This window comes from Chiroxiphia lanceolata, chromosome 7 (genome assembly GCF_009829145.1).
Source record: "Chiroxiphia lanceolata isolate bChiLan1 chromosome 7, bChiLan1.pri, whole genome shotgun sequence".
NCBI classification, from domain to species: domain Eukaryota; kingdom Metazoa; phylum Chordata; class Aves; order Passeriformes; family Pipridae; genus Chiroxiphia; species Chiroxiphia lanceolata.
The window spans coordinates 14,038,358-14,060,259 of NC_045643.1; the positions used below are offsets into that span (position 1 = coordinate 14,038,358).

General features: G+C 41.9%; 1 protein-coding gene and 1 long non-coding RNA gene across 5 annotated transcripts in view; one reads left to right on the forward strand and one right to left on the reverse strand.

Annotated features, from left to right (window-relative positions):
• Positions 1-1,019: 1,019 nt before the first annotated feature.
• Positions 1,020-21,902, forward strand: part of LOC116789310 — a 112,870-nt gene continuing 91,987 nt past the window's right edge. The window contains exons 1-6 of one of the 3 annotated variants that reach the window (XR_004357973.1): positions 1,020-1,274; positions 4,309-4,468; positions 6,668-6,736; positions 10,661-10,753; positions 11,670-11,766; positions 12,781-13,085. This is a non-coding gene — a long non-coding RNA (uncharacterized LOC116789310). Of the gene's footprint in view, positions 1,275-4,308; positions 4,469-6,667; positions 6,737-10,660; positions 10,754-11,669; positions 11,767-12,780; positions 13,086-21,902 lie in introns of those variants that run through there. The other 2 variants (XR_004357974.1, XR_004357972.1) reach the window with 2 other exon arrangements.
• Positions 14,262-17,756, reverse strand: CTLA4 (cytotoxic T-lymphocyte associated protein 4). 2 transcript variants are annotated; one of them, XM_032693008.1, is made up of 4 exons: positions 17,572-17,756; positions 16,044-16,394; positions 15,464-15,573; positions 14,262-14,523 (listed from the first exon to the last, which is right to left on the reverse strand). In XM_032693008.1, exons 1-4 carry the CDS (start codon positions 17,627-17,629, stop codon positions 14,353-14,355), a joined length of 690 nt encoding a protein of 229 aa, XP_032548899.1. In that variant the 5' UTR covers positions 17,630-17,756; the 3' UTR covers positions 14,262-14,352. The 2 variants fall into 2 exon arrangements, with proteins under 2 accessions (XP_032548899.1, XP_032548900.1); XM_032693009.1 differs by lacking the exon at positions 15,464-15,573 and having other exon boundaries at positions 14,433-14,523; positions 17,572-17,734.

The following is a 21,902-nucleotide window of genomic DNA, read 5'->3' on the forward strand; positions in this document are numbered from 1 at the left end:
TTTGGACTTCCAGAAACACTGAAGTGGCTGAGGACACACACATGCTACTGTCTGTTCCCAGGTGACTTAAAGAGCTTTTGAAACCTCTGTTTCTCAAGTGTTTTCAAGCCAGGCTTCACCGTTGTTAGTGGTTAACTGAAGCAAGGCTTAGACAGCTGAGGCCTTGGTGGATTTGAAGGAGTGAAAACAATGAAATCACAACTATGTAGCTAAGTATCCTCTGTTTTGTGTCTGTCATTCAGAATCTCACAGGTAACTGCCTTTGGGAACTTTGTTCCCAACTGCCTTGGGAACAAAGGCAGTACCGAAGGCAGTGCTCCCACCTGCAAAGGTGAGATCACTCGATCGTCCCGCTCCGGGCTTGGTCCCGCCGCCCTCCTCTGATGGGTGCCAGAGCCAAGACAGCCACAGCTGGGCTGCGGCGCTGTGTCACCCCCGGGCTCCTGCGGCGAGGGACTGCTGAAGGGTTTGCTTCCCCTTCTGCAGGAGACGCTGCCAAGAGCTGCCCTTCAGGCTGGGCGCTGTGAAACGGGGGGAGCAGCATTCCCAGGCAGTGCAGCCGCCGCCCTCAGCGCCAGCCCCGCGGCGGAAACCCCTGCGGGTCCCCCGGGCCCCGCGCGGACCGCCCGGCACGGGGCGGGCGCGTCTCCCGCGGCCACACGGGGGCGCTGCCGGATCGGCTCCGGCGCGGCCGGGCCCTGAGGGGAGCGCTGAGGGCGGGGGGCCGTGAGCTCGGGCACACCCAGCGCGGGGCCGTGAGCTCGGGCACACCCAGCGCAGGGCAGCCCTGAGTCCCGGCCGGGGTCGCCGCGCCGCGCCGCTGTGTGAGCTTCAGGAGGTGTTTCTAATGCCACACTGGGGGCTCTCGCTCACCCTGCCCCCGGCCCAGCGTAGTTCCCGGCTTGCGGGTGCAGCCCTTGAGGGTGACCCCGCACGGCCCGCCGCCTGCCCTCGCGAAGGTGTGGCTGCTCCCTGCGGTTTCCTGGAATCCCACACGAGTCTCTGCAGGTGCACGTGGCTTTATGTTTAAAAGGGCGGTTCTTTTTCATCAGAAAGAAACGTAGAGAGCAGAGCATTGTTTGTGTCTCCGACGCCTGCGCTTGGAGGGACAGAGCAGGTTTCTTAGGGCTCAGGGGGTTTTGAAAGACCGTAGCCAAGAGAGAGGTTTGGTCTTCTGTGTAGGTATTTAACACTGTTCATCTGTTCTTGGTAATTTGATGAGAAAGAACAAGCTGTAAAAACAGTCCTTCCATCAGGCCAGGAAAGGGCAAGAGGTAATGGCATTTGAATAGGAGTCACTTCTCCGTGTTTCGTTCTGGCTGTAGCACCCCCTCCTCAGGGGAGCGGGTGAGGATTGCTGATTCCAGACAAAGCCTGGGTTAGCATGTTAGTAAAACTGTGATTACACATATCCAGAGCAGAGAGGCTTCAGGCTGGAAGGTATCCCTTACTGTACAATCGGTAAAAATTTTTAGTTTAGTTGCACTGGGTTGAACTAGGAGCAGTTCATAGATAAGGTTAAATATATGCTTATGATTAGCACAGCTTGTGTGGTCATACAGGGTCTGGAAACATCTATCATGCCAAACGTGTTAAAGAAAGTATGTGGCACTGGCCTGCGAGTGTTAAATTGGAAAAGAGGACAAATTTCTCACTGGAAGACACACATCACATCTTCAAGAGAATAGGAGACTGGATCGTGCTTATCAACACCTTTTTCTGGTGTTGATACCAAGTCCAGGATACAAAAGAAATACAGGGCAAAATGAATTCTGTCGCAGCAATGGCCCTGTAAGGGAGGGGTCTAGGCACACTTCTTGCAACCAGCCTGGACGCTGTCACCACATGAAAAAGAATTTGCAGTAATAATTAGAGTGACAATGAGCAAAAAATAGAAATCAGATATCTATATTCTCTAGAGGACATGTGATTGAAATGACTACTCTAAATCATTACTTTAACCACATTGATCACATTACAGATCACTATAGGATATTCTGGTGAATTGGCCTTTGTCATGTAAAGACTCCAGATTTCCTCACCAAAGTTCCCAGCCTCCATCCATGCACCTTTGTGCTCCTGGGAAACATGGCACTCAGAGCAAAAAGAACGAGCTCTGCAGCTGCCCAGCTGCAGTCTTGATTAGCTGTCCTGTGTCTCCAGTGCACTCTCAATACAGTTCAGGGTGAACGTATCCAAATCAGCTCTTACCTAGATCATAGTGTCAGCCTGAATGCAGGAAGTATCCAGTTACCTTCGGGCAAGCTCCACAGTAACTCATACACCCTTGTGTTCAGAATAAAACCTCAGTAAGCTCTGCTCAGTCTAAATTGTTCCCAGCTACTATTAAGTTGGTCCAGGCAGATGTATATGCATTGTAAAGGAATCTGCAGTTCCCTGCTTGCCCATGACTGACTGAAAAAGAACATGCTTGGTCTCTTTCATCTCAGCTCTGTGGTTTCTGGTCATTAAAAGTGAATGTTGCTCAGGGGGCTTTTCTTGTCCTAGCCACACTGCTGCTTTGGTTTGGGTCTGTAGCCTCATGTGATCCCGACTGAACCACAGCAAAGCACACCCATACCCAGAGGAGAAGTCAAACAGCCTGCTGGAGCCTGCTGCAGCACAGTGAAGCTGGGGAAATAGAGGTGTCCACGTTGTTTGTATTATATTTGTATTATAGATACTACAGAATCCTGAATTTTCTGTCTCGCCATCAGAGTCAGCTGAGTTACGAAGACAAGTCCTCAACCTGCAGATTTTTGTAGGTTATGAGAGTCTTTCAGGATAGCATCACCCTATGTTTTTCCTCTTGTTGCATTCCTGACTAAACACCAGCTGTTGGGTAGTTATTTGTGAGGCAAGATACTTGTCCTATGATTATTTTTTTTGTTCTCATCTGGTACAGCTCTTACGTTTACACTCTCATGAACTTATATGACTGTCAGAAAAGGTGAAAGTTGCTGTTCCTCTGTTCTCCCTGTGTTGGTATTGCTGCTAAACATTAATGTTGCATTAGCATCTGGGGCTAATGATAGCACTGTTCCCGAGCCTAACTTCAGAATTGCTCAGGAATCCCCTTCTGGCTGGAAGCTGCCTTGGTTTGCTGCCAGGCCAGGAATGGAACTATGTCTCATCAGATAGCCCTGGAAAATATGGTGTGGTAAATCTCAGTTTTCTCTCAGTAGATCTGTTTACAGATCAACTGCTTATTCTGCTGTTTCAGGTGACCACTGAAAAATCACATGCATATGTCCTATCTCTCTTTAAATCTTCTTGTTGCTTGCCCTGTTGGTTGCTTGGATTCTTTATCCTTTGTCTGCCTGCTGTACTCAGCAGAAGAGGCAAGGCATGGCCCTTGTGGAGCCATCAGCACTGAAGTTGTGCTCAGTACATACCATAGAGGTCAGCATCACAGCTGATGCTTGCTTTTGTTAGCTGAACTAGCCTCCCTTAGAGAAAAGTTGTCCTCAGGTGCTGCTATGTAACTCTTCAGAGGTGCTGCTGGATGTGATTATATTCCTATTGGTTATTCCAGATGTTTTTTAAGACTTAGCTCTGTGCCTGATGTTAGGGGGTGTGTCTTGTGACTCAGGCATTTGTCAGCACTGTTTGTTTTGTTGGTGTTCACAGTATGGTGGTGAGGGTACATGTGCTCCTTAGCTGGGTGTCTTGCTGCACATGCAGTCAACAATATAGGGTTCTGTAGTTAGCAGATCATTGATTCATGTTATATAGATTTAAGCATGTACCTCTGCAGGCCACTGGGGTTTTTCCCTTCCATGCTAGGGAAGAAAAAAGGTGTAAAAATAAAATAATAAAAAAAAAGTAAGCCAGTCATGCCAAGCTACTTCTCATTGGGTTGCTGTGGTTACACTGTGTTCTTAGTGACATCAGTGAAAGCTCCGTAGTGTTTGCATGATGGACTGTTTTGGTGCTTCTTTTACTTGAAGAAAAAAAAAATAGTTGAAGGGGGGAAAATTAATTTGGCCATTTGCATCTTTCCTTCTAGTTACATTTTTGTAACTAGGTCATTTACACTGGTGGTTTACAGAGGAGTAAGTGGTGATTTTATTATTAGTTTTATATCGTACAGCTACATATTGTTCTAGTTGACATGGAAACATAACTACTTTTCCACTATGAAAAGAAACATTTAATTGTTTCCAAACTTTGAAAACTACCCCAGATATCCCCTTTGGTCTGTCTAGGTTTTTCCACTGTTTTCAAGGCTATTTGTGTTGGTTTGAGTTCTTCCATTTCTTCTGTAACACAGAACAGCTGATCATCCTAGTTTATCTGAACTCAAAGTCCACAGGGTTTCAGAAAAGTGACAGGAAAAATCCATGGAAGAGAAATCTCTTGAGGCTGTGAAATAGAAAGACACCACCCTCTGAAGCTCCTGAAGTTTCATAGCATACTTTCCTTGATTTTTATACTCTTCCCTGACATCTGCTCTTGGTCATTCTTGGTAAGTGAACAGGTGCTGCTGTGTCTTTTAGCATCATTCCTACCTTTTTTTTTCTGTCTGGTCTTGAATGATGCCTGCAGACACTGTAAAGCAGGTACTATTTTGTTAATACTCATTTCTGTTGTACTCTTTCTGATCACTGTGAATAATAATATTACCACATATAACATAAAGAGTTACTGCTGCTGTGTTGTTCTGCTGCAGAACTGGGTGTCTTTGGGTGTTCCCACAGCCAGCGAGGTAACAGTGAGTGCAGCAGGGCTCAGAGCCAAGGACTATGTAGTTTACCAGTTTCAAAAAGACCAGTTATGATATCTGATGCTTAAATAGCTGCACACAATACAAAAAAGAGGCATGACTGCAGTATGTGTGTGACTTGGAAAAGGAAAAGAAAAATTAAACACAGTATTACCAGCACAATTCAAACTCCAGCTGGAGATGGATTCAAAAGGCTAATCCTTGGTAGGGGGCAGCACCTAAATTGTTGATAAGAGTTACAGATGAGTTTTTCATATCGGAGATCTTTCTTGCATATGAAAGAATGATACTTATTGGTTTTGAACCTTATACAATCTGTTCCTTCTGTCATAAAAATCTACTGGGTAAAGGATGTTTAAGTATCTGAAAATTGTTGAAAGCAGTGATTCCTAGCTCTGTTGCGAGACATGGACTCCTAGACTCATCACTAAATCTGCTGCTGATCCATGCTGTAGCAGGACAGTGTTGGTAATAGCATATCCTCTTCTGCAATCTCCAAGACTTTTAATGCAACAACCAAATAAATCAGTACAATGTTTGGTATTAGGCTTAAAAAGTTTCAAGATAAGAATTTCTCAATCTTTATCAGTGCAAAATTGCCATCTGTCACAGGTTTTTGAGTAGGAAGGCCTGCCAGCCTTCAAAGGTTTCCACTGAAAGTGCAGAGGGTTCGGATAGTCAGTGATCCAGGCAAGCTCCTGCCTGGCGTGGGGTTGGGCAGCAGCCATCTGTTGTCTCTCTTCCCAGCTGAGTGCCACAGCCTTCGGGCAAGTGGCTCTGCCAACGAATACAAAATGCTGCTTTGACCCAAAGAATGTTTTGTCAAACGTGGTTTAATTGCTGCATTCATGCAAGTGCACACAGGTACAGAGGCTTTTTAAATAAATGAGTGTTCTCTGTAGGAAATTTCTGGACAATTCTGGTTAAGTGAAGGTGACTAATTGGATCAATTCACCCACCACTGGAAAGTGTGAGCCTTGTACTTGTACTTACCCAAGTGAACAAATTAGTCCAGGAACTAAATGAACTCTGCATACCTTGTAAAATCTCTTGATTTGAGATTATGCTGGGGTATTCTTTTTAACCACTTTATTACAAAAGTGACGTGGTATCTCTGGTGATCACATATCATCAGTGCATCAGTTTCATGCTGAAAGAACTGAAAACAGCACTTCAGCAAAAAATGGAAATATTTTCTAGCAACAAGACAGAAACTGGCAACAACTCAATTTTCTGATAATTTATAGGTTTTATCTCAGAACAAAGTCAAGACAACATATTACTAAGTGACAGGTTTTGTTAAGAGTTTTTTATTATAATAAAGAGTGGGTTTAGGTAGCATGGAAAGCCTTCAGGCATGCTCAGTATAGAGCAATGCATATTTCATATGCATGTTTTTGTATTACTATATTTCCTTGTATATATTTAACAGATTTAAATCCCAAGTCTACTTTCCCACACTACCTGTTTCACATGCAGCAAGCTACTTCCAGCTTCTTCTCTTCCAGTTCTGTTGCTGGGACAGCTTTCTGCAACCCCTAAACATATCACTAAACTTTACACTTTGTTACTATTACGTGATGAGTACATTTTTGTGACTTAAAATCACATGACTTAAAGCCACATGAACAAGCTCTTCGTGAGAGTCTGATTAGTTAGCTACAAGTGTCAATGCTTTTGTTCCATATACTGACCTCCATTACAATTAAATTAATAAAGTAAGGAAGGGATTAAGTTAAAAGGAAGTTGGAAAGACCCAGATAGCTGCAACTGACAGTTCTGTTTGTCATAATAATTAACTTAACTTGAATCATGTAATGGGAACTACCTATAGCATAACCAGAAAAACAAAAAGGCTGACTAGTATTGAAAAATAATTAGATCTTCATTAGCCTCTGAAATGTCACAAATAACACAGAACACCTCTGGTTTTTTTGTAAGGTGAGAAAGGAAGATCAAAAGAAAAGTTTTCGCTACATTTGGCCTCATCTGGATTTTGTGATATTAAAGGTTCGTTATCTTTTTTTCTTTGCAGGTTTGACACTCACATCCATTACTTCTGTTCTTTTGCAAAGACTAGATTTATGAGAATAAATAGTTTTAAATTCACTCCTAAACTGAAAATTTGAAATTTTAACAAATTAGGAAGTTGAGACAAAAATAATTTTATGTTTGACAAAAAGGATGTTTTTGTTATAAATTTGATAAAGTTAAATTTTTGGGTTAAACACTGTTCCAAAGCAGTCCAAGTATTTAATTAAAAAAATACCAACAGATTTCATTTTTTCAGAATCTTTCTATACACAACAATTTGCCAAAGTAGACATGTTTACTGTGAGTGGAAGAGGATATTAAATTCAAGTGCTTCATCTATCTAGAGCAGACCTAGGCACTGAGTGTTTCATGTTCTGCATGTTGAAAAGTAAGCCAAAACCAGCCATGTTGCCACATCTAAACCGACTTTTTAGGGAACACCATTTCACAAGATGCCTGAATTAGAGCTGACATTCGTGCTGTGTGCAGCCAGGCTCACTTCCTCTCACCTCCTCCAGACTCCTCCTTTTGCCACCTGACTTCCATTCAGGCGCTGTGCAGGTTGTTACCCTTGTTACCCTCCCCTGTGTGTCATCCACCAACTGAACAAGGCATAGCCCGTATTGCCTTCAAACTGTTTCCCTTATTTGTTGGATGAGACACGAGCACTCAGGTCCTTAGGAGCACCCAGCATTGACAAACACACGTCAGCATCGTGCTCGCCCTCCTTCCAGGAACCGGAAAGCAAACGCAGAAGGTGTATTTCCAACCGAGGCATCTGAAACGTGAGAGTGAAGTGTCTTTGTCCGCTCCCATGAAAGAACAACACCTTCCTTGTGATCAGTGATAGTAGAGCAATTGCTGTATTTAATGCAATATATGAAAGTCATAAAATAGGAAGTAAAAACATGAGAAACAATAATGGAAGTTAATCTGAAAATTGCAGTATAAATGATTACATTAATGTGAGGAATTTTTACACCAGATGTGTGCCTGTGGCTTACATATGGGAGGAGGAATAACATAAGTTTGGAACCTATTGGAGAAAATATTTTAATGATGTTATATTATTGCAGAGAGATGATGAGAAAAAAGAGCTTGAGATGTTTCATCTTAGTGAGAGAGTACTATAAAAAGAAGACTAGACCAATAGTCTAGTCATATAATAAAGTATGATATAATGAATTAGTTTGGCATTGTAAGAGAAAGGAAAATATTATTAATTTGTGAAGCAGACAGTCATCTTTGCTGCAGAATTAAAAGTGAGAAAGGTTTTATAAATGTTACCCACACGATATAACACCTCGACAAAGCTCAGCTATGAAACCAACTTATTCTGCTGATTATTGCTGTTCTAGCCATCTTTCCTGCATGTAAAACATTAAGTCAGCCAGTTATGAAGCTGTTGAATGTTTCCAGAGTGTCACTTACCAGAAGGATTTGATAACTTACAAAGAAATGAACTGTTTTGCTTTCTGGTCTAGATTAAGCACTGCTAAGGCACCACGCTTTGTGACAGTTTCAAATGTGCATTATTTTTAGTTCTTGTTTCCCCCTCCAAGTATTTTTACCATTTTTATCCAGCTCATTTCATCTACATTTTTAATCTACATGATGCAAATCAATTAGACTGTAATACTGCCTAACACCTTTCGTAGCACAGGAGAAGGCCTGTTTTTAATTTGTTGTATTTGTTTGGGTTCAAGCAAAGTAGAAAGATGACAATAGCAAGAACTAGCAGCTCTGTCTAGCAGGTAAAAAGGCCAACTCTGAAAGCATGCAAGATGAAAAGAAGTCTTATCAGAGTTTCTACAGAACTTCAAACACCTCAGCTTTCCTCACATACCAGCACATGGAGAGAGGTCTCTGGAGTTCAGCTGAAGGCCAACAGGGTCCAACTTCCAAAAAGAATTTTCACAGGGAGGAAGGAAACTGAGATATTTCTTAGAGTTGATGATGCTGCAAGTGCCCAGCACTGAGTGCTGTGGAAGGTAGTACATACCAATCCCTCACACTTTCTTGTTTGCGGAGGGAAGACTTTCTAGTTTGCACAAAAGTAAGCAGTGCTTCTGCTGGCCCCTTTCATCACTAGTTCAAGGAAGCTACAAATCCCCAAGGAGAAACTCTAAAAGGAGGACTAAGGTGTTATTAATTAACAACAACACATTTAATGTAGAGCAAGATTCATTTATTGCCTGTCTATACTGAACTCTAGGAGTCTTTGGGGTCTGGTTACTCAGTTTCTAGTTTGAAAGAAACACAGAATATTTGCTCAGTGTAGGTGTTTTTATTCATTTAAACCAGTGATCCTACATTTTTCATGTCAACGGCAATCTTGGTCCAAACATTAATGTTCATTTCCTATGGAAAACCCACATCCCAGGCACTGATCCTGTCTAGGAAGAACAGAGCACCCTGGTGCTTGTTCCAGCTTTCAACACAAGTTGCTGCATCACAGGGAAGAGCATGAATGTGGATAAATCCCACCCAGAACACAGCGTAGTCCAGTCAAATGTTACCTAGTGTTTCATGTTTCCCAATTGTGTCACATTTCCCTTTACAGGGAACCACCTAAAAGAACCACCTAATGGTGGTCATCTAAAAGAACCACCTAATGGAATCATATAATTGTGTGAGATATTCCATTTGCCTTAAAAACAAGGTCTTGCATTTTGTTTAATGAAGCAGTTCAAACAGAAGTCAGAAAAGAATGAAGAAGAAAAAACACCAATGAAGAAACAGAGAACTTTTTGTTCAAGTGTAACTTCATAACCACTAAAAAATGTTCATTAAAATATAGAAACATGATTGTGGTTAAGACAGCTCACTATGGAAATAGAAGAAAAGCTACATTTGAAAAACTGAAAAAGAAAAGAATAGTGAAATTTTGACTAGTTAATAATCTCTTACGTCATGGAGGCATCTGCCACGTCACCTCAGCTGCGATTGCTAATGATTCCCAATGAAGTTTTGTCCCTTGAACTCTTCCTTGCTCTGTCCCTCTAGTAAACAACAAAAACTTTTGAAATGGCTTCAGTGACAATTTTTACAGTGCTCCCCACCCCACCCCTGGTTTCTAAGATCTTTTATCAGTAACTGTTATTTGCTCAAACATACCACAGTTCCTCACCATTCCTTTTTTTCTATAGAATAGAAAAGTGCCCTCAAGTAAGACTGTTCTCTTATCAGTCACAAAAACATTCACAGAAAATGATAACAAAGTCATGTAAGTGCTGACTGTCTGTGTGTAGAAGTGCCCAAGTGATGCTCAGGAATCTGCAGGATCAGCAGAGTGTGGTGCTGTGTATTTCTAATTATTTTCTCATTCCCTGCAGCTCAAAAATTTCCTGAATTTCACCTCTACCCCACACCTCCCTCCCAGCCATAAACCTGCATTCAAAATATACATTAACCTTCCTGGGAGTGCAGAGGCCTCACAGCCTAGCTGTGATAGAAGTTATCTCAAATTATCTTTCACATGATCAAGCAAACGTACAGTTTGCAAATCACAACAGTAGATTGGTTTTTGTAATGCGTAAATCCATCTGCTATACACCAGCCTGCTTTGGTTTGGATTTCGTGTTACAACTCTTGGATACGTCATCTGATCCCTGTTTATGCCTCTCCTAGAGGCAAAGCTATTTAGTCATGGTTCAGATTCTTCCCACCCCAGGGAAAATCGGTGCATTTTCTGGTTCATTTTTCAGAACTCACTCCCCATCACATCCCCAGCTTTTGTCTAGTGAAAGGAAGAAGCCCGTCGTGTCTTACCTTCCAATGTACTTTGCCTCCAAATCTCCTCAACCCCTCACACACATTCCTACCCTTTGATGCAGATAAGTGCACCTGTGAATGCCCACTCATGCAGCCAGAAACTCACCATCTCTGTTTCACAAACAGGCTGCCAGATCTCCTGACTGGGTGAAGAGAACATCAGAAGAGACTCTTCCTGAACCTCACCAAGCAGTGTGGCCTCATAATTTGGCTGTCCAGGTAACATAGTTATGTTTCTAAACTCTCCATTCTAATGAGCAGAGTTCTGAGACCAAATCCTTTTGCCTTTGCTTTTTCCATTCTTCCCAGAAAGTGGCACAATTTCCTCTTTATTGCATTTTCTGGGTTGTACAGTGACCTAGAGTTTGCATCTTTCATTTTGGTACTGCTGTGATCTGACAGAACACTACAGTTGACTTGTATGGGTAAAATTTTTTGGAGTGCTGATCATGTAAAGGCGCTCTCCTAGTATCAGGGAAAAGCACGGACCTCAAGGTTCTGGAGGGCAGCACAGGACAATGGAAATTCCCTTAGGTCTGGGCTCTGCACTCATCAGAACTAGCTGCTGTATGGACCATATGGAGATAGGTATAAATGCCATCTCTGCAGGCATTTAGTTTCCACTCCTCTCTGTAGTGCCAGATATAAATGATGAGAATATCATTGTCAGTAAAATCTGAACTGAAATCTCACTTTGGTCTTCACTGTATCACTGTATCTGCTGATTTGAGTGCACCTATTACTCTGTTAGAAAATTCAAAAGGGGAATCTGGCTTAGAAAAAAAAAAATGAAAAAGCATATTTATGTAACATTTAGCTCAGGAAAGGCTGCTACATTGTTAAGGAAAGCCAGAGAAAATGAAGCACTGCAGAAGTAAAAGAAGGTACGAGAAAGTAACTACTGAGAATTAAGAGAAGTTCATAACAGCCAGATAGTTTGGGCAAAATAATTTCTAATAGGATAATTAATAAACATCGTACCAAGAATTACTTGAGTGTGGGAGCAAACACAAAATATTGCTATTTCCATACGTGAGATGATTGTTCCTGCTCTGCTCTCCCATAACCTTCACTACTCAGCTATTTTAGCAACTTGCTACTAATTTATGGCAGAATTCTGCTCTGGTCCTTACAGGCTGAATGTCTCAAGGAAAAGCTCACGTGCTAAGAGGAAATAGTCCAGGTAGATGCAGAAGGCCTAGTTATGGTCATCCTACCTGCCAGAAATGGAGGTGGGTTGGAATGTCCACAGTGCAATGTTCTATGGTGACACAGATTCACAGCCAGCTGTGGCCAGAGGTCATGAGGTTGTGGATACAGGTCTAAAGCATCTCTTCACCCAGGAGGGATAAACTTGAGGAATAATTTACTTGAGCTGCTTTTAGATTGCTTAAGAAAAGTGAGTTCTTGGTCCTGGTATATAGGAATTGTCAAGGAAAGGAAAAAGAAGAAACAATTGATTCCTGGTTAGGAGTCAGACACATGATTCACAGGATATCTGAACTACTACTTACTATGGTGGAAAAAATTGCCCTGTATGATTATTCACACTTTGTACAGCTTGTACAAGTGGGTGTATGGATCAAATCTATTTTTCATCATGGAACATATTTCTCTGATCAGGCTGCACTTGTTGGGCAGAAATTTAGTCATTTTGCAGTGACACCAGATGTGATCTTTGACCATTTTTTATCCCCAAAACACCAAATAGTGAAAAATTAGGGGGAAAATCCCAGACAGATGTCTGAATACTAAAAACACCTTCAGAAAAAGGATATGTCATCAGATGCTACTTTTACTTAATGCAGTACAATTGTATATCAACAAAGAGCAGTTAGAACCTGCAAACATTAGCAAACTGAGAATGGGAATATTTCTTTGCACCAGAAGAATGGGCAAGAGGGCAAAAGGTAACTAAAAGAGCTATGAGATTTGGTGTACTGGGAGCTGCTGCCACTGCAGGAACATGGGATAAAGGGCTGTGGGGTTTGACTTCACATCTGTGTGGCCCAGAAGATGGATTCACAGCTGTGAACCAGAGACATATGCTGCCAGGTCTTTGAGTTACAAGGTGAAATTTTGATAGCAAAAAGTCAAAGTAGTAGGTAGTAGCTGAGAATGCTGAAATAGCTTTAATCTCCAGCAGCTTTGTGCGTTGACTAGCATTTAGTGAGTGAGAGTGTCGAAGTGGTGCAAAGAAAACAGGATTTGAAACTAGGACGAGTTTTTTGTTTAAACATGTACAGGAGATGCTGTCAAAGTCGTTACAGCTACCTTCTACAAGTAAGTAACTTTGCTGGAAGTGAAAAAGTGATTGGCAGTGTCTCTGAGCAGCATCACAGCAGCTCTAACTAGACAAACAGAAGAACTGTCAGACTGTAATGGTGGCCAGTGAGGAGGGGAGCTGAGAGCCTAAGTGTTGGCGTGAACACACAGGCTGTTTCTGAAGGGCAAAACACAGGGTCAGAGGGGAAGGGTTCATGTTGTCTTCACTGCTTTCTAACATGTAGCCACTTCCTGTTTCTTCTGAGAACAGTGAATAAGAAATGAATTTGGGCAAAGCTTCAAGGTTTTTATTGACTGGTACATAACTAATAAACAGGCGCGACGGCGCAGCACAGCCCCGGGTGCTGGGGCCCGGCCCCGGGCACGTAAAGGAGCAAGAAAATGGGAGCTTCGCTTGTGCGGACAGTGCCTTCATGAGAGATGAGAGGGGAGCCCTGGAACGCACAGAAGAGAAGGACAACTCTAAACCCGGGCAGATGGAGCTCGTCAGCCCTGTAAGGCCATCCATCTAAGAGAAGGTCACTCTAAACACACCTACGTCCTGAGGACCTCGCTGCCACTGTCCAAGCTCGCTCGGCCCCGGCAGATGAACCTTAGGACTAAAGGGTGGGCTCAGTTCAGCGCACACTGTGTCTCACATAAAAAGTCCATTGCGCAGGCTCGAAGGCCTTACCCGCATTTGCAAAGCCCTGTATCACCAGCACGCTTGTAAACGAATGTGGCTGGAGACCTTTCCCGGATCTTCATTCGCGAAGACTGGCCATGATAACTAATAAACAAGATTATACACTGTCAATATTTTCATGGAAAATAGAGTCAGTTAAACACAGCAACATACGTCTGCCTTTTGGATAGATGCTAATTTAGCATTTGTAAAACACAAGGCCCCAGCAGAGCTGGAACATCCTCCCAGCACAGCGTAAGAGGGTTCCTGCTGGAGCCTCTTTTCCAACCAAACTGTCAGCACTGGCTTAGATATCATCAATGTCAGCTCCAGCACGGCACTGCTAGGACACAATGCCAGTGAAGGGAGCTAAGATCAGGCTTTTAGAGCAGCAGTGTCATCAGTGCCAGCCTATGGTGATGTCTCTGTGGAGTGCAGAGCACTAACGCCAGAAATGGAACCAATAAATATCAATGCAGGGAAACAAGTCAACATTCCTTTGTACATTAGTGTGCTCTTCTGCCTCTGCCCCCCAGACCTGTGGGATCAGCCTTGCAATGACACACAAACCTCTGTCATAATAGTGTTTGGATTTCAGTTGATCAGTAGGCATGGTGAAATGTGACAGTAAGATACTCAACTGGAACAGCAATAGCTCTTAATGCTATATATATATATATATATGTATATATACTACATATTGGTACAATACATCTCAAAGATTCAATGGCCTAATGTAGCCATTTTTATGTAAGAGGGTTAATCTTCGAATACTAGTGCATACAATAATTATTCTCCTCCAAACCGTTGATGTTACAGGGAATATTCTCTCTCCTTCCCGTACACCTTTGTAATAAGACAATTAATTTTATTTCTTTAACTTAAGCGAATTAGCAGACTCTCCATCCCAGCTAGGAAACGGTTTCTCTCCTTCCTTGTTACAGTTACCAGTGATATGGAATGGAATCACTTTTTTCTCTAGCTTTTCAGAAGGCATTTTCACATAGACTCCAGTAGTAAGACATCGTCTTCTCTTTATCTGTAAAATATGGGAAGACAATAAAATAAACAAATGATAACGGCATAATCATTGACCAGCACATTTTAGAGAAAACTGATGGATGTTCTGCCTTTACTGAGTAGAAGGTGTTCTAGACACCTTTCCCTGACATGCCTCTTTATAGGAGATCTGTTGAGACCATTTGAGGGAGGATCAGGAGGTACAGAGGCTATTTAGATATACATATATTTATATATTAAAGAGTTCTGCCATTCATTTAGCCCTCTGAAGGTACTCCTGTATTTTTCCAGAGTTCAGTGTTGCTGCAAAACTAGGAGTGTTCACACCAAACAGCTTAATTTAGTCTCTAGGGACAAGGGCTAATTGAAAAATATGGGCAGAGGTACTGTTTGGTTTTAAGCTTTGCCATCAGGTTCATTTCTGTGAGTACTACAGACTCCCATGGAAAGAGGCAACACAGGCTTACTTTTTGCATGCCTTTGTGCAGAGATTTCTAGTTGTGAAGTTAAAAATTCTTTCAGTTACCATTCCCCCTTATCCAAGGAGAAACCTCTTCAAATTTGCTTTGCACAGGGGTGAATGGTGAGAAGAGGAAAAAATCAAATCCTGGGATTTTGTGTGAATTGGTTAAGAAATCAGAGTACATGTGAAGACTGTTGCCTTTGATCCCTGAAGTGTCCAGGACTCTGGCCCATTTTAAGCATCCAAATCTAAGCCAGGCTCAGTCCAGCTGATGAAAGCTGACTGCTTCCTAGTACTCTGGCAACACAAATGAGCCATAAACAAATATAAGTGGCAGCTCCAGCAAGTTCTCTTGTCTGACAGTATTGTAATAACGTTGCACTAGTAAAATGGAGCATCCCAGTGTGTTTGTTCCTGGTGTTCTCCTTTCTTTCTCCTTGTCCTCATCACACAAAGGGTATTATTAGCAGAATGGGGCTGAATTGATGGCACTTACCGCTTTGCCCACAAGAACAGCTGAGATGATGATACTGTAAAGAAAAAATCCTGAGGCAGTAGCTCCTAATACCCAGAGATATATGGCAGTGTCTGGACAAGGTTCTGGATCTAAAACATAGGATATCACACAAGTCATGTCACACATGAGCCTCCTAAGGATGGCCCTATAGTCAGTAAATCAGCCTCTACTCTGTTTTTCTCTAGCATATGCTATTCCAGGATACTACCAGAACTGACCTCTGAGTCCCTGCCCACTCAACCTCCAGTGAAAATAGGCTTTATCTGTAGAAGAACATACACCTTACTCTGCTATTTCTTTACTTCTGTATCTAACTGTCCAGACATACATGGTGTTGCTTATGCTATCAAACATCCCTAAGTTGCTAAATAGATTGCATGACTCTGACTATGCTTGCTTTAGGTGTGTGGAGGGAGGCATGAAAGGAATAATCATGATTTTCAGAGCTCAAACCAGTATTCACCCCCACTTCTTACAAACAGAACTCTAAAGACCTTTGAGACATAACAGCAACTCCCTTAACTTGGAAATATCACAGTACTGTAAAGCTGTGGCTTACCAATGACATAGAGATGTGTCCCATTTCCCATGTTCATGAAATAGGGAGGGGGGTACATCCTCTCCATCTTGCAGACGTACAGACCGGTGTCATTGGCCTGCAGGCCCACGAGGGTGAGGGTCACATTGTTTCGGCCAGGGCTGACGCGGCACTGAATGACCGCTTCCACACGGAACGTTTGGAACTCCGAGGTGTAGGTTGAAGCACAAATTTCAGTGAACCCGTCCCCCGTCTGTTTGAGCAGCGTCGCTCGAATTTCCTTTGCGTTCCCGATGTGCTTGTATTTACACATCAAGCTGGCAACTCCTTGCCTGTTGGCCAACACCATTGCTGGCTGAGTCACTTCCATTACTATAAGGAAGTAAAGAGCATGATGGTAAGTGAACTGTCAAGAAATGATCTGCAGTCATTTACTTGAAACCTGCACGGCAGGAAGGGAGTCCTACCACCTCCTATTATCCACGGGTACTTCCTAGAAATGCTGCTTTCAAAAAAAGGACTCCAAGACCACAATTCACATTAGCATTGCACTTAATATGCTATATTCTTTAAAAAGCTCAAGAAGTACTTTGAACACTAAAAATTATATTATGAATCTCAGCAATTACTTGTTACTTAAATAATAGGTTGTTTGGCCCACTTACTGGAGCAATGAATGACCTGCATGCTTTGGTTTCCCTCAACAGAAATTTTTTAATATACATAAGAAAACGGAAAAAAAATAGACTTCAGATGGTAAGACTGAAATTTGAATTTTAAAATCAGGCATTTAAACCACAATTTCTACCTAGTAGAAATAAGCATGTTCACATTTAGAAACAACCTGTATGGAACATGGAACAGAACCATTAGGGTTACAGTAAAACGGAATGGAAAACCTATTTGCAAATTTTTGTTTCTGAACTTTTTCCTCCTTATTTTTAACCAGCTATTCCCAAGCCACAATATAGCAGCACACAGCAAAGCCTGATAAACATACTGTAAAAAAACCATTATAAATCTTAAGGGGAAATTAGTGCATCATGTACATCCCCACTGACAGTTTTCTACAACTTCTATGCTCTATCCTGCTACACAGTGAGAAGGCTCTGACTTTTGCTTTAATAAGCTGTGAAGACTCAGTATTATTTGTTCAATCTCATTTTGTATCAGCCCATAATGGGGCAGGGCTTATCTTCTTCAATTCTGCAGTGCAAGAATTTGAGATGAAGAAGAGTAGAATTTTTCCATCCATTCAAACCTCTATACCCATGTTTTCAGCTGCCATAACTTCACTTGCAGGGCCTGTTTTGCCAAAATCTGTCTTCCTTCTTGAGGTACTCTGAATCCTGCCCAGCGTCCCTGCAGATAGTACTGCTCTAAAGTCTGTGTATGGTTTTCCAGATACCTTGCAGGGCCTCAAGACCTTGCTCCCATCCGGTCCTGTGTCACCTCCCTCTCCCTGTTGTACCAAATCCATCACCTGCAAAGATGTGAAACTGAAAAAAGGCAGACACCCCCAGATACCTCGCCTCCCTCATCTACCCACCTTCAGCACTGGCAGTGGCTGTGCAGAGAAAGCCCATGGTGACCAATATTGAGAGCATTCCTGTGCTGGAACAGATCCTGGAGGGGCTGAAGGTATCTGAAGCCTTGAGACGTTAAGACAAACTGGAACTCTCAGGACTGGAAAAGAGATGACACCTTTCAGGATACTGAATCTTCGAAATGTTTGAACCCACACAGAGCCAGTGTGTATATATAGCTTTGATCCAAGATGCTGTACCTGAAAGTAATGTGAAGCTTTGTTTTGGTTTTACGAGAAAGGAAGTAGTGGGTTTGATTAGTACGTGCACAGTTAACCTCAAACAGCACGAACAAAAACAACTATTCAGCAGATGGAAAATATATATTCAATCTGAAACTGCCGTCCATGGGCCTTTTAGCAGCATGTAAGGTCTGAAAATCGTTTTGCTTTTTTATATGTTAGACTGTCATATCCATGAATCATTGCCTAAAGAATCCCATAAAAATGGTTCACTTCAGTTATACTGAAGGTCAGCACTCTTTTTTTTACCCAGACTTTGAGAAGTTCTTTTAGAAGGTGCTTTATCACTTATATATGTAGATATAGTAAATTGCAAAGACCTACTTTTGGACTGTGACCTAGAAAAACTAACAGCATTAACTCTTGAACAGTAGCCTGCCCAATCTGAAGATCCAGGATAAGTATTTGATCTTGAAATCACCTAAATACCTAATGATCTAAATAAGTTTACTGCTTCCATACTTAAGCGATGCAACAATTGTTTGTAATTACAGATTCACAGTCAGTTTAATCTCAACTAGCATTCAAAACAGAACTGATAATAAATAAAAATACAGCTATGGGAAAATGAAATGCACCCTAATAGTGAGTCAGGCACATATTGTATTACTGGTTAGACAAGCTTAGATCAATTTTAATATTAAATGTAATCTTAAATAAATGCTATTGCAACATCACGTACCAGAATATCTGTGAGATTTATGACATGAAATTACCAGGTTATGCCTGGCATTTTCATATCCAGAGCAGTAACTAAATTATCTGTCCTTTGTATCTTTTGGGCTTGGGTTTGGTATGCAGTTAAACAAATGATGCATTTGACCCTCGTCAACTATAATGTCACCTGATAATTGATTGAGACTCCAAATTGGTGGTGCAATTAGCCATGAAACACTGGCAAAGATTGCCAGGCAAAACTCCATGCTCGTGCCCCACATATTCACAGCATCTTATACACCAAGAGTGAGAGTGCTCTGGCACTCCTCTCTCTGGTCTTTGAGACTGCTTTGGCAAGCATTGTTTCCAGTGGCACTCATTTTGTTTCCTGGATATTTTTTTCTCTGTGTGCCTTTTCAGCTCCACAAGTTTTTAATTCTTTCCTTTGTTCCTCCTTAAAAGTCCCATGTTAGGATAATTGCTCTTTTAAGTAAAGCACAGTGTGTTTTCCTCTGGAGTCTGGAAGCTGTGTCTGTCTTCACAGCCAGGGCAGCCTGAGGTGAGCCCAGGCTGCCCTGGGTTATCCCTTCTAATTATTAGAGATCACCTTGCTATGGTGCCCTCTATCCTTGCTAATCAGGCTTTGGATCTTGAGTTAATGTATGCAGATAGCAGATGGATGATGCAGTAAAAGAGATCTTGTTCCAAATAAGATCCCACCTTCAGTGTTCCCATCCTTCCCAGCTGTTGTAGCATGGAACAAGGTATTGGTAACTGAACGAGTTTTCCCCTAAATTAAAATCCATAAGAGTTTCTAGGAACACCTTTTCTGTCTGCTGTGCCCCTTTTCTAACTACTCTTCAGCTGATCAAGAATCTCTGGACTTCTACTTGATCCACCTTCCCTGTGTATCACAGCCATGCTGTGTGGGCTACAGCCATAGGATCTATCTTACCTACTTACTGCACCTTCTTGTCTGTATAGTCTGGTATCTTCCTGCCCTGACTATCTTGAGAACTCTTTTTCTTTTATCTTTTTCCAAAAATGGAACTTTACACATGGCCTAGGGCCAGAGCAAGGTAATGGGTGAAAGAATAGCCCTACTTTTGAGATTCAGGTTATTCCTCAGGGTGTTTGAAACACCCTGTGCTTTGTGCTTGCTGTGTCCAAAAGCTCAGTGCACATACTTACACTATAGTACTCTTTGTCCTAAGGGGTGATATTAATTCCCTGGTCACAGGAAACCTTTATCCTCTACATATGCTACCATAGCAAAGGGTCAGAGCACGGGAGAGGACTGAGGGCCTCGCAGAGCTGAACTGCAGAGCCTTGAAGGGAGGGATCAGCTTAGGAGTGGTTTGGGTCTCACGACCTCTTTGAACTTAGCTGAGGGAGGGACATGCGATTTACCCTGAACGCCGGACGGCACTCCTGTGATTAGTCACATTGTAAGGAAGTTAAATAACCAGGTTTCTCATGTAAGTTTCTTGCTCATTTGGGGTTAGTCTCTTGCATTCTAGTGATTTGCTTTTCTTCATTGAATGCTCATTAGGGCAAAATTTCCTCCTGACACCCTGTCAGAATTCCCATTGTAAAATGTTATTATTCACAAAATTATTTTCAGACTTTAAAGCCTATCTCGTGCTGCCCGTGTTTTTTTTCTTCTGTGACAGGAACTTACTTGGTGAATTACTTGAGATGTAATGGAGAGAAGAGATTCTTATAATTTGCATAAGTATCTAGTTTCAGGATATTTTGTTAAACTCAAAATGTGAGATCATGTCTTATTATGTTAAACAGTTAACGTTTTTACCATGTTAGTTTGCCACAAACCTATTGGGGTTTTGAAATGCATTGTCATTTGAAAAAAATCCAGACCTCTAAGTGCCATGGCTGAAAAAAATCTTTTCTACAAAACAATAGGTAAAGAGAAAAGGAAATAACACAGTGACTGGAAAAATATCGTTTCATTACCATGAAAGGACTAAAACCTGATTAGTGTAAGTAAAGGCCTAGATATGACCAAGTTTGGTGGATCAGTCTTAGTCCCTAAAGGGACCTCAATTCATATCACAAAACCACTAATTTTTAAGTCTCTCAGAAATGTTGCCTTTTCGTCAGCTTCTAACCTGGTTTTGTAGATGCTGCTCTCCAGTCCTAAGGCTGTGCCCTCAGTTCAGCCTCAGCAGAAGTGAGGGCAGCAGTAGCTGAGGAATTCTCCTTTCACTGCTTCTCAGAGGACATTTCTTGTGCAGTTTTGCTGACCAGCAGATTGTCCAGAAGGATTTGAGGTGTGGGTGGATATGTGAGCTTTTCTTTGTGCTACAATTGTTGGCATTTCTTTTTAGAATGTAGGCTTTGTTTGCCCTACTGTAAAGCTAATTATATCTAACAAACTTTCCTGATATTCAGGGGCATCTATAGTTATCCAATACAGAGGGCAAATTTCCTCTCAACTGTTCATGCTACCAGTTCTAAATTAGCCTGGTAGATGTGCACTGTAGCCCTTACCCAGCTGGGTTTGCTCTATGTTCTTTGTCACAGTCCATATGTGCCCCAGCAGCAACCAGGCCCCCTGTCCATGTGACTGTATTGCCCCCACCCTGTGCCCCATGCAGCTTGCAGTCAAAATGTAAGACCTGAGCTGTATGGAAAGAGATACAGAAATAAAGAGACAGGGCTGAAAAAGTCTATACACACAGACTTCCTTGCTCTTCTCCAGTTTCATGTAGGGGGTTGTGGCAAGGGAGAGATTTTAGAAGGAATTTGAATAGAGATCCTGAAGTATATTGGCAGATGTTTAAGGACCTTCCTTTACTGGAAGGAGCTTTCCAAAGCAGAGCTCCACATATCTGTTGTTCCTAGACCAATCACTTGTGAGTGGACACAGAGTAAAGCAGACATGTTCACCCCGGAGTGAACACTGAAAGCTGGTCTGTTTTCATGAATAAGCAAAGAACCAAAGGAACCCCCCCAAATTTAAAATGAAACAGTTAAGTAGACCCTATGACTGGAGAAATACTGGAGAAATGTTTTACTTCCACTTTCTTTTATTTCTTAAAGCGTTGCAAAAGAGAAAAACAACAAAAGGTAGCTGTATTCTTAGAGTCCCTGGCTCTGACAGTACAGCGGTTTGCATTTCATGAGGGACACAAGAATAAATCATAAAACTTTGCTGAAAACATGTGAGGAGTGACGTTCTAATAAAAAATGAGATGTGTAAGAAATATTTTTAAAGGATACAGATGGAGAGCATAATTAAGAGCCTACTTCCAGCTTGCACAGAGCTAATTTAGTTTCTGATTAAAAAAAATAAAAATTATGGCATTTCAAATTTCAGATCAAAGCAGGACTCCTGGAAAACCTAGAATTAATCCTTTATAAAGCAGAAGACT